The sequence below is a fragment of the Colius striatus genome, unplaced genomic scaffold (genome assembly GCF_028858725.1).
Source record: "Colius striatus isolate bColStr4 unplaced genomic scaffold, bColStr4.1.hap1 scaffold_215, whole genome shotgun sequence".
In the NCBI taxonomy this organism is placed as follows: Eukaryota; Metazoa; Chordata; class Aves; order Coliiformes; family Coliidae; genus Colius; species Colius striatus.
In genome coordinates, this window is record NW_026908505.1 from 3,283 (window position 1) to 18,292 (window position 15,010).

General features: G+C 51.0%; 1 protein-coding gene across 1 annotated transcript; it reads left to right on the forward strand.

Moving 5' to 3' along the window:
- Positions 1-2,422: 2,422 nt before the first annotated feature.
- LOC133629181 (contactin-associated protein-like 2) lies at positions 2,423-14,457 on the forward strand (the record flags this gene model as incomplete). The annotated part of the gene is made up of 2 exons (XM_062019842.1): positions 2,423-2,494; positions 3,744-14,457. Coding segments are annotated over 2 exons (272 nt in total), but the record flags the coding sequence as incomplete, so codon positions are not given.
- Positions 14,458-15,010: the final 553 nt, after the last annotated feature.

A 15,010-nucleotide genomic window follows, 5' to 3' on the forward strand; every position in this document is an offset into this window, starting at 1 on the left:
CTTTGTGGCATTGCTTGGGGAAGTGTGGGCAGTTTGGGGTTTTTTGGGCTTGGAAGTGTTTAGTATTAAATTGATGATTATTATTAATATTAAACCTCAACCAAATTCTGTTTCATTTTTGGGTCACTGGGACTTCAAACGAACTCTCTGTTTAACAGTTTAGTGTTGAACAGCCCTCCCTCTCAATCTGCTCTCAAATGCCTAGAACAGCAGGAGTAGGGGTAGTTTTCCTCCTCTCTGTGTTTTCAGCCTGGAGAAGTAGGAGTCACTGGCTCAGGAGAGGGATGGCCAGGGGAGCAGGATGAGCAAGAGAAGGGCGACGGGAGCCTCCGGGCTGTGCCGCTCGCCTTTGCTGTCGGGCAGTGTCATGCAGTTGTTTGCTTCAGCTCAGTCATTTCTGTGCTTGTTCAGAGTTCCTCTTGTAATCCAGTCCCTTCAGGAAGGAGAATTAGTGTCTGTACTTACAGTCTCTAATAAGGAGAGCTCTGTAATTTCAAACCAAAGCAGTAGAGCCTCACCTGGCTGACAGAGCTGACACCGTCTGACACAAGGCAGCCAGAGAGCCTGCTTTGCTGGCTTTGCCTTCCCTCTGTGTCACGGGGCTGTGGAGAAACAGAGTCCTGAATGGACCCAGTGCCAACACTTCCCCAAAACCCTGCAGTGCTGGTGAGGCTTTGCTCTCTTTGTGAGCTCAGTTCTTGGATGCCTGGCTGCAAAACAGGATTGGGGAAAAGGAGTTGCAGTTCATGTCGTTGCTTTTGTTTTCCTTCTCTCAAGGTTCTACTTTTAATCAATGTCTTGGCTGCTGGGGCTTCTAACTACCTTGAGATCACCAGATCCAGTTGTTCCACTTGCTTCTCTAGTTCATACTTACATGAACAATGAGTGTGTGGAATCTGCTGGGAGGGGAAGGCCCTTGAGGGAGTTGGTGCCAGCAGCTCAACATGAGCCAGCAGCCTGCCCAGGTGGCAAAGGAGGCTGGTGACATCCTGGCTTCTACCAGAAATAGTGTAGCCACTGCAGGGGTAATAGGAGGGAGCCTGTGCCAGAATGTCTCTGTAGGAAACATTCATGGTGCTGCACAGCAAGGTTCTCCTTTGGAGCAAAATCCACGGATATGGAATCATTGTTTATCTTTTTGAGCTGGTTTGTCTCAGAGAGGTGCAGAAATGCTGTTTTCTAAAGCCAGAGCACCAACACATGTCAATGGCACTGCTGGCACAAACTTCTGGCCATTCCCCTCCACTGAGCCCTGGGAAACACTCTCCTGTTTGTCCCAAGGGCTGCCAGCCAAAAAGCTCTGCCCAGCACACAAGTGGTTCCCCTCTCCCCCCAGAGCAGGCACACAGAAGGCTCCTCTAGCCCCAGCCCCGGCTCAGGCCACATGGCAAGCTGAAGCCATTCATCCTCTTGTGCAGCTGCCTCAGGATACAAAAGGAACTTTATTGAGGCTTTTAGCCCATGCTAACAGAAAGCCAGTTGGGTTCCCTTGGCCACCTCTGAGGTGTGATGAATGCATCACTGGCCTCTACAGGCACCCGAGGACTTCAGTATCACCTAATCCATCAAGCAAGGAAAATGCAGCTGAGTTTTACACACTGAATCACCATGTGATTCATACCCTTGGTTGCTTCCACTGTCTCCAGTTAAATTCTTTTATCAAGGTTTCAAAATCAACACCACAGCCCAGTGGCAGAGAGGAGCAGTTGCAGCCCCTCAGTCCCCCGGTCCCTGGGCTTGCTTGGGCACTGCAGTGGCTACTTGCTATTTCTGACCTGCTGGGTTGAGTTGATGAGACTAGCTTGGGGAAGCCTCTGTGATATTTTCTGGAGGTTAAAGCCAAGGTTACCATCCAAATTGTGCTTTAAACCTGTCCTGATTCTTCAGTGTGTGTCTCGTCTCCATCTGTCTGCTGGAGGCTCTCCCCTCCCTGCCCTGAGCAGCAGCAACTGCAGCCCCTGCTTACCTTGGGCTGGCTGGTTGTCTTTCAAAGAGCCTGCAGTTGTACCCAGTGGCAGTCACCAAACCCTGGAAACTCCCGAAGCTTTTGCTGGATAGCAGTGACAGAAGCAAAACCCTCACTTAAGAGTGTGTGTGATCACAGGCTTTTGAAAGAAAGGCTTTTCTTTGGTTCTGTGCTAAAGAAACGTACTGAATTCATGTCAGTAGAGCAATAAAGGAGCTCCTATGGTAACAGCAGGGCTTACCAAGAGTTCTCCTTTATTTCACTTTCATTTTTGTCAGGAGGAAGCGAGAAGTTCTGAGCAATTAGCTCCCAGTAAGAGATCTCCTCTCCTTTAGATACATATCCAGGGATCACAGCTGTCTCTCAGTTGTATCTGAGGAGGTTGTATGTATTTCAGAACTGCTTTGTGGTGTTTCACTGCTGTCACAACCTGAATCTTTCATTCCCTCTTTACAGCCAGCGCTGATTTCCCATACAATGGGCAAGCTCTAGGAGATGGAGTCAACAGGAACTCTGCAATCATCGGAGGTAAGGGAGCTCTCTGCTTCTCTAAGGTACTCTGCAGGACGACTCTGAGACTTGGCAACAAATAACTATCAAGTTATTTGCTTAGAGCTGACTGTGTGGGAACAACACCTGAACAAAGTCGGCTAGAGGTCTGCGTGGCCCTAGTGCAAGGAGTGATTGCTTCTCACTTGGTTTGTCCCCTCAGATCCACTTTAACCGACTCAAAATGCTGATATCCATAATCCACATAGTGAGCATCCATGTGGGGGGCAGCTTTGCAGTGGTCACCTTAACAGAGCAGTTGATCTGTAGGAAATGGCAAGGACACTTTGCCAGTAACAGCAGCTTCAACATGAACCTGTCAAACACTGTTTGCTCCACCCGTGACAGCAGTCCCTTGTGATCCTGCTGCGTTCCTGCTGTAACTGATGTGCCATTCAGTGTGACAGGTGATGTTCAGCAATAGCAGAACTGGAACTTGCATTACCATTGGTTGCTTTGGTTTTTATTGGCTACATTATTCTTCCTTTTTAGTTTATATATTTATTGCTACTAAAAGCTTTTCATTGGTCCTCTGAAACCTGGAAGGTCATTGCTCAGGGAAAGCCAGGCTGCTCCCCAAGAGCATCAGTCAACAACAGTGGCCTAACAGAACTCTGCCTGATGACAGGGGGCTTTTTAACCTGAGGATTTCATCAAGTCTTCCTGCTGGGAGATCCTTGTGGCTGTAGAGAAGAGCCAAAGAAGGAGCAGTGCTGTTTTAACACATGGTTACGTGCACCTGAGAGGGTGAGACTTGTGAGACTGAACCCCAAAGAGGCCGTTGCAGGGGGAGCAGTTCAGGACAGATGTGGTGAAAAGCAGTTTTATCTGTAACTAAGTGGAGCCAGGGCCTGGTGGTGGAGTGAGCCAGCAGTGATCCAAGCCAGTTCTCAAGGACATGCTGTGAGGGGCTGTGACTGGGACACGTCCATCAGTGACTCCATCCTCAGAGAGCTGCCCGGGCTGTACCACGTCACTGTCTCACCCTCACGCTTTAGGAGCCCTCAGCACCTTCTGCCCTGTAGTCAGCCTCTCTAAGCAGGCTGGAACGTTGAAGTTTAGTCCCAGACTCCCCTGAGTGAGGTTCTGTGTAGATGCAAATAGGAGAGGAGTGGAAACGGAGCGACCGCAGTGACGTTTAACTGCCCGGTGGCTCGGGGTGGGCTCCACGTCACAGCCTGTGGGTGTTCACCTCGCTGTGGCATCTTTTCTTTCCCTCTTCATGCAGGGGTCATCGCAGTGGTGATCTTCACCATCCTCTGCACCTTGGTGTTCCTCATCCGCTACATGTTCCGCCACAAAGGAACCTACCACACCAATGAGGCCAAGGGGGCCGAGTCGGCCGAGAGCGCCGACGCCGCCATCATGAACAATGACCCCAACTTCACGGAGACCATCGACGAGAGCAAGAAGGAATGGCTTATCTAAGGCCCTGGGGCCGGGGCCTGGGGTGTGGGGTAGGAGCTGGGCCGGGGAGGGAGGACTGGGATGACTCTTGCAGCGGGGAGAGAACACTCTGCGTCGGACGCTTGAGCACATGTACGGTTAAAGAGGTCAGCACAACTGGAGGAGCAAAGCCGAGAGGAAAATGCCACTGGGACTGGAGGAGAGGAAAGGATACCCCAAGCATTTAAAGGGAAAAAAACAAAAGCTTTTGCTATTTCTTTGACAGCAAATTGCCCCGTCCTTACCCAAACCGCCGCACAACGAGCCGTGGCGCAGCGTGGGCGCTGGCCGGAGCTGGCAGCGACCCCTGTGTGTTCCCCTGTGTGTTCCCAGAGGTGTTCTGGCTGCCTGCAGCAAGAAACAGGGCTGGCTTGGACATGGTTTTTTTTAAAAGCTGTGTAAAACTTGGGTCCTGAGAACATCTGTTCCTGAGAACAAGCAGCAGACCTTCCTTCCCAGCCGGCCACGTCCCCACACCTTGGCCACGTCACCTTGGACTGGGGGTTAGGAGTGGGACTGGGGGAGTTTGAGGAGCACTGCTAATCTTCCACACCGGGTTTCCAACACGCCAGAGGCCCGTGCCAGCCCTGGCAGGATCCATCTTCTTGGCCCAGGCACTTTATTGGGTTCATACAGTTTCTCATCAGCAACATACAAATGCTGTTATTCCTACTGCTACCAGAGAGGATGGTCATGTAAAGCACAGGAAGCTTTGGGGGGGAGGGGGTAATGATGGTGATTTTCTTGATCCTTGAGGGAGGATGGTGCTGTGTGTCCAGCCTGTTGTTGTGTCTTTGGCTGTGGCACTGGTGACCTGAGGCACGAGCCGGTCTCAGCTCTGCCTGGCATACGCTGTACGTAGGGCATAGGTGTTGTGGAAGGGAATTGGAGACAGGCTTTGTTTGCTTCTGTTTCTTTATGGGCTGTCACAGAAGTATTAGCACAGCTCCAGTCAATGTGTTTGAAGCCATGGGCTTCACAGAAGAGGGGTTTTTAACAACCCTAGCAGAGCAATTTGTTCTTTACATCCTTTTGCACGGGAGCGTGAAGGTGAGCTGAAGGAGGTTGGAAACTGCCCCGAGAGCACATGAGGAGCACACAGCACAGAGTTACTGTTCAGTGCTGAGATTTGCCTGACTTTCTGTCTTTGCAAGGCCTTTTTGAGAAGAACAAGGCCAGTGCCAAGGGCACCATTGCACACCACGTTCCCTCTGGGGCCAGGGCAGGGGTAGGCTGTGAGGCAGGCAGACAGCTTGTAGGAAAGGGGCAGCCTGGAGCCCTTCTGTCCTTTGATGGCAATAACACAACTTTGGCTTGCCCTCTGTAGAGGAGCAAGCTGCTCCAGTGCTCTGATTTGACAGGAATTTAAGGCCTCAGTGGGCAGGTTTTGCAGTGGAACTGAAGGACTGAATGCATTGCAGGGCATTTGCTGTGTGCTGTAAGAACAGGAACAGTACTGAGACTTTCCCTTTGAAAGTGTTTATGCTCATGGCAGTCCAAAATTTGCTTTATCTTTAGTATTGCTGGGTTTAGCTTGCACAGATCCCATCTGTCTTTCTACACAAGAGTGAAGTCTCTTTGCCCCAGACCTGCAGTCTGCCACTGCTGGCATCTTCAGTTTCCTTATCTTTTGGATTGTGTCTTGCCTTATTCTAGTCGATGCTTTAAAATGAGCAAGGAAGATCACAGAGAGGAAGGAAAATATCAGACAAGAACTTCATAAGCAGAGTTTGTCAGACAGACAAGGCCTGATAGTTTGGGGTTTAAGGACAGTAGCCTGAAGTCCTCTCTTGGGTTCACAGAACAGAGATATCAGAGCAAGTCAGGTCCATTGATTTCTTCTGGTTCTAGGTCTGGAATGGGCGTACCAAAAAGGTTGCCAGTTTCAAAACAAAAGGCTGTATCTCAGGTACCATTATGTGGCAGAGGGGTTCAGGTGGGCATAAAAATCACCTCTGTTGCTCGTGCTCTGCAGTCTTTTGCCTCGCCTCCAGTATCAACGTCTCCCTCTCTTGTGTTGAATCGACCAGATGACTCCTTACCCTTGTTTAGCCCTGGGTGTAAGGTAAGTCTCCAGCCCCTGCAGAGTATCAGCGTGGGATGGGGCTAACCTGCACCACTAATTCAGACAAATATGTAGCAATCACAGGTGTCTTTGAAAAGGCATTCTCTTTTCTGTGGTGTTTTCTGTTTCATTTGGTTCCAGTGCTGGTTTAGTCCACTCTGGAAGCACCCTGCCCTGCACCTCTGAGCTGCCGAGGGGTGGCATCGCTTCCAGTGGCCTCTGTCCCACGTGAGTCTGTGATGAAGCCAGGGACCCTGTAAGCAAGAGTTTCTGGAAAACAGTCTGGGAGCACTGCACAAGCAATAGCTGAATGTAAATTAGCACCTCAGATCTGAAACAAACAGGTTTTTCCTTTCTGCAGTGCTGTTGGTAAGTAGCTGCAGCTCTCACCGTGGGCCTCTTCATCCAGCTCATCAGTGCTCTGGTGCAGTGTCCATGCTCTTCAACCTTGTCTTTATTTTCACAGTACACTCACTCTAGAAACTCTTCAGCTGATTCCAGTTCTTGTTTCTTCTTAAGCTGGACCTTAGGTGTGCTGCTGTAGACTAGCAGCTGGTCTCTGCATAGGCATTGGGTGACTGCAGGTGAATTCCTGCCTCATATTTCTTTGTTGAGAAGGGTGGGTGTGTAACTACAGGCCACTCTGCAGCCCAGCAGCCAGGCAGGAGCAGAGAAGCAGCTGGTGTGTTTTGCTAGCACCATGTCTATTCAGAGGATCTCTTTCTCAGAAGGCTTCCTTTCCTCCTCTTCCTTCCTGCAGCCTGTTACTGAAGCTTGAAACGACATCCAGAGCCTCCTTCTCTGCAGTGTGCCCGAAGTCCAGGTTGAGCAGGTGCTGTCTGTGGTGGGAAAAACCTGCTGGAGGGGAGAGTGGCTCCTGCTTTTATAAAACCCTGCACTTTCTCCAAAGAATATTAAAGCAATGAGCCTTTTATCACCTCTTCTTAGCCACTTCCCCTATTTGACCTGTGCAGGACAACGTACCTTTGTGGACCAGCTGAGGAATTGGAGCATCCCATCCCGTAACACCATAAGCAGTGTATGGGGGTCTAGTTTCCAGCACAGGCAGACAACCAGCTAGTGAGTGACTTGTGGAGCTCCAAAGAGCCAAAACCAGTGGGGAAGTCGTTTGGATATGAACCCAGGCTGGAGGGGAAGCCCACAATGCAGCCTGGCAGCTGCGAGTTGGGTCTTTGACACTACTTCATCTGGCACAAAACCCGGGTGTCTTAAATAGTGGTGGTTAGTACTGACTGCAGCATTTCTGCTTTGTGTTTTCCTGGTCTCAAACACTACCTTTTGTGTCTCTTTCCCAGCAGTTCCCACTCCTGAGGTATGTCAGCACCTTGGTACCGTGATGCCTGGGGAAGGAGGGTCAGCACAAAGGTGTCAGTAAGACTGCCAAAGCAGTGGTGTGTCTGCACAGGCTTATTGTAGCACTCAGAACTCAGTGTGAGAGCCTAGCAAACAGTTCCATTCCAATGAAAACTGTGTCCTTTAATGGCAGATGCATCTGACTGCCAGGGTATCTGTTGGATCGTGAAGCTGCCTCTGTCTGACGTGCAATAGCTGGTGACATGGTTTCTCCCTGGAAGGGTTTCACGTTCCAGCAGGCAGGGTGATCACAACAGGGTGTCCTTCCTGAAGAGCAGAACCTCAGTTCTCTGGGTGGGATTTCATTACCCATCCAAGAGAAAGGAAACAGAAACCTTGCCTTCTAAAAGCAACAGCATATAAACTAGAGGGAAAGGACAAAGTGCACACACACACGAGGTCTTCTGTGAATCTGTCCTCTTCTGTTAGAAACCAGATTGGTACATAACAAAAGTGAAAACCAAACCAAAGCAATCTGGAATGGTTTTGGTTACCCTGACAGCTGTTTGCTTGTGCTTTGTAATTCTGAGCCTTGTCTATATTGTATCTGTCTCTAGTACCAGGACAGGAGCTGGAAATGCCTCAAGGAATACCCACAGTACATGAGAAAAGGGGCTTCAGTTGTAGGTGAGAAGAGAGGGTGCTAAGAGCAGGGAGGACTGAGGGGTGTGTGAGCATGTTCCTCCTGCACCAGGCAGCCCCAGTGGAGAGGAGAATCTCAGGCAGCTTAAATCTGTGCCTGTTGAAGTGGAGTGAGGGTCTGAGAGCACGCAGAAATGAAAGGATTGCTTTTGTGAGGCTTCTCCCCCTCTGCTCCCTCTGCAGGGGGCAGCAGGCAGTCTGCCAGCAGTGCTGCTGCCCCTGGCCCCTGCAGGTCCTGTGGCACTGGCAGCCTCACAGGAGACACCCTGCTAGTGACTCTGCCCTTCCCTTGCTGAACGTGAGCCTCTTACTGAAGTCATTAAGACAAATGTGTGCCCAGCTCAGCAGACCTGTGCCTGCTCGTTTTAATAAACTCCCTTATCAGGCTTCAACAAGTTCTTGCATGTGAAGTGTTGTGTAGAAGAACATTCCAGTGCACTTGCATGGGACAGTGGGGAATGTGGGCAAACAAGAGTCAGGGCAGCAACCACCTGAGCCAAAGGAATTGTGCTCATTCCCATCTGTTTGTCTGTCTGTGGTGTGGGTAAGAAGAGTGCATCAGAAGTGTGGGCAGCAGGTCGAGGGAGGTTCTGCTCCCCCTCTGCTCTGCCCTGGTGAGGCCTCAGCTGGAGTCCTGTGTCCAGTTCTGGGCTCCCCAGCTCAAGAGAGACAGGGAACTGCTGGAGAGAGGCCAGTGCAGGGACACCAAGATCCTGGGGCAATGGAACGTGTGTGGGGAGGAAAGGCTGCAGCCCTGGGGCTGTTCAGCCTGGAGAAGAGAAGGCTGAGCTCAGGGGCACCTCAGCAACACTTACAAGTACCTGAAGGATGAGTGTTGAGAAGATGTGGCCAGTGTTTGGTGTGTGGTGGCCAGTGCCAGGACAAGGGGTGACAGACACAGGCTGGAGCACAGGCAGTGCGTCTGGCACAGGAGGAGCAAGTCCTTCGGTGCTGAGGTGAGGGAGCCCTGGCCCAGGCTGCCCAGGGAGGGTGTGGAGGCTCCTTGGAAGGTTTCCAAAGCCACCTGGACACGTTCCTGTGCACCCTGAGCCAGGGGAACCTGCTTTAGCAGGGGCTGGGGCTGCAGCAGCTTTGCAGAGCCCTTCCAGCCCCCACCATCTGGGGACTCTGTGAAGTGCCTTAAGCACCCAGCCAGAGCCTTGGCCCCATCCAAGACCTTCCCTGGCTTTGGCATGTGACAAAGGCAAAGTCCCATCACGATGCCTCATGACCATATTTCAGCTGTTCATTGGTTCTAGCTGTTGCAACACCCAGAAGGAGGATCACATTTCCTACAGGAGTCTTCTGCATTCCTCTGGGAAAGCTCTAGAACAGAGATGGGAGCTGGGGTTCATGTTTGAAGCCCTTCTGGTACTTGTAACGCTGCAACAGAGAGCAGGGTCTGAGGCTGTTTGGGATGCCCTGGCTACAGCTCTTGGGGGATTGCTGCTGTGATGCTGGGGGGTAAGATCCCAGCCTGGCTTCACAGCCACAACTCTGCAGGGCTGGCAAAAATCACTGCTGAAACCAGAGTGTGGTTTTGGAGGCAGGCTCAGGCTTTTCCCAGCAGTGGTGGGCACATGTGGTGCCTCAGATGAGAGCAGACATGGGCCTGGGAGCAAAACACACATTTCACAAGCTGTTGCACAGTTCCTTTAGCACCCTCTTCAGCCCTGACTTTCCTGTATAAGCAGACTCTTGAAGCACAAAACCCTGGTGATGCCAACAGGAAGGAAAGTGACTTGGCAAGGAAGGTTTGTGACTGCTTTATGGAGAAGTGGGGTTTTGTTTGTTCCTGAGTCCCTCCACGTCAAAAAGAAAAGCTTGGTGTCAACAGTTTCTCTCCCAGAGAAGCGTTTCCTTTGGCTACCTTTCCATTTTCAAACCAGCACGAGGAAGGTTGAGCAGTTACCCCATAGAGCACAAGGAGAGCTGCTTCTGTGAGAAGAGCTCAGCATACCCCTTGCAGATATACCCAGGATCAGGTAACAGACGTTGTACCCCGTTCCTTCTGTGGTGCTGCAGCTTCCAGTGATGCAGCTTCATCTTCCCACTGCTGTTCTTCCTTAATGGCAAAATACCTGGATTAAATAAGAAATGTAAGAGTGCCTTTTGTTCTACCATGAGCACAAAGGTGGTAAAATGGGCACCAAAAAGTGCATGCACTTGTGTTACCAGGGGTGACTGTGCTTGCTTGGTGTGTACAGGGAATAACAGATGCTTGCCTCCTCAGGTGCTGCCTCCATGTCACCATTTTGGTTATCACAGCTCAGAGGGATGTATACAGATAATATTAAACAGCTGGTGTTCTGTATTCTAGCAAGAATCTGGTAGAAGTTGTTCTTATCTAGTGAAAAGCCACGTCAGGGCAGGTAGATGCCACTTTCTGACAACTGAGAACAGTGAATTACTGGAGCAAGGCTGTAGCAGAAACCACCTGAGGGAACGTTTATCGTGCTGAACAGCAAACTGAACCAGACAGAGTTCCTTCTTGCTGTGCAGGTAGGGAGTTTGGGGCAGGTATAGTGCTGCACCCTGCATGCATTGCCTTTTGGGCCAAAACACCTGAGCTTCTCCTGTGTTTCACGTGCTTTAAAGCAGGCTGGTGCAGGGTACAGCTGAAGGCATGGAACTGAAGCAAGCTGCTGCTGGGAGAGCACGGGATCACAAATGCCATGCTCTGCCTCGACCTGCTGATCTGTCCTTGCCCAGGAGACAGTTCTCATCTGTGTTGCTGCCAGGCCCTGGCTGTTGTCCCCTTTCCCCCATCCTACAGAACAGCCCCCTGTCAGAAGGGACCTCAAAAGACCGTCTGGTCCAGCCCTTGCCTGGATGACATCACCTAACATCCTATCTAGTCACCTTTTTTCCCCCTTCCAACTCCATTTTCAGTGAGGTGGGCTGTCAACAGGCCCCTAAAACAGGCTGGAGGAGTCACTGGAGCAAGTCAGCAGGTTCTTTGAGTCGGGCATGAAGCGATACCTTCCGATGACCCACGTCAGGTGGCAGCAGGCTTCATCTGGAGGATTTCCAGCCCAGCAGCTCTCCTGCATGTAGTCACAGCTTTGGTTAGCAATGGAGCAATCAAGTCAGTGTCTTTTCAGACCCCTGTGGAGGTGTGTGAGATAAATAAACTTGGCTGAATAAAGACACAGTAGCCATGGTATGCTGATGTTTCTTCTCTGAAGTGCAGGAGCTCATGCTTGCAGCTGGCATGTCACAGAAGGAGCCTGAGGGTGGCAGCCAAGGCACCATTCCCCAGCTTCCCAGAAGCCCTGCACTACTTTGGCTTCAAAATCTCCGCTGGGGAAGTGTTTAGCAGTGAACCCGTGGTTTGCCAACATGAAGCACTGGATGCTGGAGCAGCAGCTGCTTGTATTTCGTTTCTGTTACAAAGCCGAGGTCTGTCTGCAGAGCGTTCTCGTGTGACTTGCACCAACGAGACCTTTGTCCTTGAAACAAGCTCCTGCAGCAGGGTGAGGCAGTGAAGAGCCATTCCCTTTGCTGCACTCCCTGAAACACCACGTAAAGTCCCTTTTGTGACGCAGTTCCTGGTACAGGAGTGAGATCCCTGAACACATCTATTGTCTCCTCTTTCCAAGCCCCTGCCCACCACTTCCAGCATGGGAAGAAATTGGCTGACTGTTCTGGGTGTGTTTTCCCATCTCTGACTTTGATATGTTCCCCTCACTGACACATTAATCACCTTTCATTGCCACCTTTATACTGCTTCACAGCACTGCTGGCTACTTTGACCACCTTCCTCAAGCGTGTAGTGGGAGAGTTGTATGCCACTGCATCCCTGTCATCTGTTCTCCTTGCAGCTGGGCTTTATCTCTTTATAGCACTCAGTGACCAGCAGTAAGAGTTTGGTTTCTGCCATTGGCAGTGTTACTTTAGACCTTGTTTGTATTTGTTCCAAAATCAGAGTGTTCTCTGGCAGAGAGCCTGAAAATGAGGTGGCTGCTCTTCATCATTCCATTAAGCACTAAGGTTGACCTGGTTCTGCAGGGGGGTTGGACCAGGTGATCTCTAAAGGTCCCTTCCAGCCCCACCATTCTGTGATTCTAAGCATGCTCACTTTTTTTTTCTTGTTTCAGATGTTCCCAAGAGACATCAGTACTAAAATAAATGTCTAGCAAGAGCCAGCTTCTCTTTTCCTTAGAGCCACGAGATGCTGGCGTTAACCCTCAGCCATCGCTTTCCCTTGTGCTTCTGTGGCACGAGCATGTGGCCCCTGCCAGCCTCCAAAGGACACAGTGACATGATAGAGGCTTCCAGTGGTTTTAGTCTCTTGGTGTTCTAAAGGTCCATCTCAATGGGGACAAGGTCAGCACTCCTACACATTGTGGTTGTTGGCACATCCAAGGAAGTTCTCGGCATCGGGTTCTTGAGGAACTTTGAGTTTTCATTGGATCAGCATCTCAGAGAGGGGAAAAAAGGTGCAGCTTCTGTATCTGTGGTACATGAGGTCCTGTGCTCGCCCCACTGCAGCTCCAGCATTGGGGCTGGTCTTGTGAAGCTGCCGGTACTTCAGGTCAGAGACCAGTCACCGATTCCCACGGGCTCTCTGAAGCACAGGGAGCTGACGTGCCACAGATCTGCCAAGGAGGGTGCTTTCGTTCCCTCTGCCCCTCACTGCATGGACACCCATCTGTGGGCTGGGCAAGCGCCACATAAAATACCTTCACTCCTGAACCCCCCTTGTGCAGAGCAGCCCGAGGCCGGGGAGTTCCCCTGACCCGTGGCTTGGCATGTTCCTGAAAGGCTTCAGCTCCTCAGCAGCCCCCAGCCCGTTCAGAGCAGCCCACTGACTTCATGCCACGTGTGGATGCCAACTCCGACTCCCAGCACTCGGCTCACGGGGATTAAATAGATCCCCCCCCGTTCCCCCCGCTACGGGGTGCGTGGGATGTGCTCAGTCTGAAGCTTCTCCCTGATGTGTATAAATAGAGATATAGAGAGAAATAGATATTTTTATGGAGATGTTTTATAAGTGGCCTTTGTGCATGGTAATTATTGCCAAACTCTTGTTCTCTAGGAGCTCTGGAGTGGCTGGTTCTGCAGTTCAGAAGGCAGCCAGCTGCCTCTCCTGCAAGGCAGGCGTGGGGTACAGGCTTACCCTTTCATTTTTGTTTCTCAGCTATAGTTTGCATGGTTTGGATTTGGGTTTTGTCTCAGTATCCTGTTATTTTGGTTTTTCCTTTCCCTCATTGCTTCTCTGGCAGGGACATCTTGGGCTCAAGCAGGAACTGGGTGCCCAGTCCTTGAGGGATGGATTGCAGGCAGCAGAGCAATGCCTGCCTTGCACAGCAACACCTGCATTGCAGAGCAACACCTGCCTTGCACAGCAACACTTGTCTTGCACAGCAACACCTGCCTTGCACAGCAACACCTGCCTTGCACAGCAACACTTGTCTTGCACAGCAACACCTGCCTTGCACAACAACACCTGTATTGCACAGCAACACCTGCCTTGCACAGCAACACCTGCCTTGCACAGCAACACTTGTCTTGCACAGCAACACCTGCCTTGCACAGCAACACCTGCCTTGCACAGCAACACCTTCCTTGCACAGCAAGACTTGCCTTGCACAGCAGTGCCTGCCTTGCCTTGCACAGCCCGTGATGCAGCGTGAAGGCCTCCAAACAGTTTCTTTAGCAAGCTGTGGGGGTTTCCCAGCTTAGCGAGCTTCTGCTGTTGCTTCAGCTTGGCTTGGCAGCTGGGTTAGGAGCAGGAAAAGGGGTCAGCAGAGACCAGGACAGGGGTGAGGGTTCAGAAGCAGGTTGGCAAACACAGCAGTAGGACAAGGCTGTCAGTGGCTCCTGAGGCAGGTGGTTCCACGGCCTCTTTTCTTTTACTCCTTGTATTTTTTACGTGCTCTCTGCCACATCCGAGTGACGCTTCTCCAGTGGCCGGCCAGCTCTCAATATCCTGGGCTCTTGGTTAGAGGGAGAAGCACAGTTGTGCTTTGTTACTGATGTGGCTGCAGCTGCAGAGCAGCCCGTGCCCAGGGAAGTCCCAGGGAATGCAGATCCAGCCTCTCGCCCCTTCCCTCCAAAGCCAATCCCAGGGGGATGTGCCTACCAAGCTGGTCCCATTTCCTGGAGGGGCAACCAAGACCTCGCCTGTTTGCAGTTATTCCAGTCCCCAGGTTTCTTTCTTGAGCACAATTTCCCCACGGGAAGCATAACCAGGAGATGGTGGTTGCCCTATTGAAACAAAAACGTGTATAGTAACAGAAAACTTTACAATCCTAATCGGGAAGTATTAGTGTATCTGAGATTCCTCTGTCATAGACACTTAGTCTACAGGTTTATGGCTACATTTGCTATGTTATGCTTGAATAAACATATAATTCATTGAAATACATGAGACTGATAAAAGTAATATGATCTCTTTAAGGAGAATAAACTGTTTGTAAATTTATAAAGAGTATAATCTGTTAGGCCTTATTTGAAGTATGTACTGTGGTTTGGTAAAAGTACAACATTAAAAGAGCCTTGCCAGATGAGGACTGGTTTGTGTCTCTGGTGTGTGTGTGTGTGTGTGTGTGTGTGTGTGTGTACACAGGTGATTTTTTGCCCTGCTGGAGAGCAGCTCCAGGAGAGGGACCTGGGAGTGCTGGTGGGCAGCAAATAAACATGAGCCAGCAATGTGGGCAAGAAACCCACTGCCACTGCACATCCAGCTGGTGCTGATTTCACTGGAGAAGGATCCCAGGAAGCTTTGGGCCCCTTCAGATGGAGAGCTGTTGTGCCACAGGCTGCTGTCACACCGCTCCTTCCCCAAACATCATCTGTCCTGTCAGAATGGAGTGTGTCCCTGCCCAAGACACACCACATGCATTTGAATTATGGCTTGTGAGGCTACTCATTAGGGAACAAAGGGGTGTCAGCCCCTGTGCAGGCTGCCCAGGGAGCTGGGGGAGTCCCCAGCCCTGGAGGAATCCCAAAGCTGAGGTGCT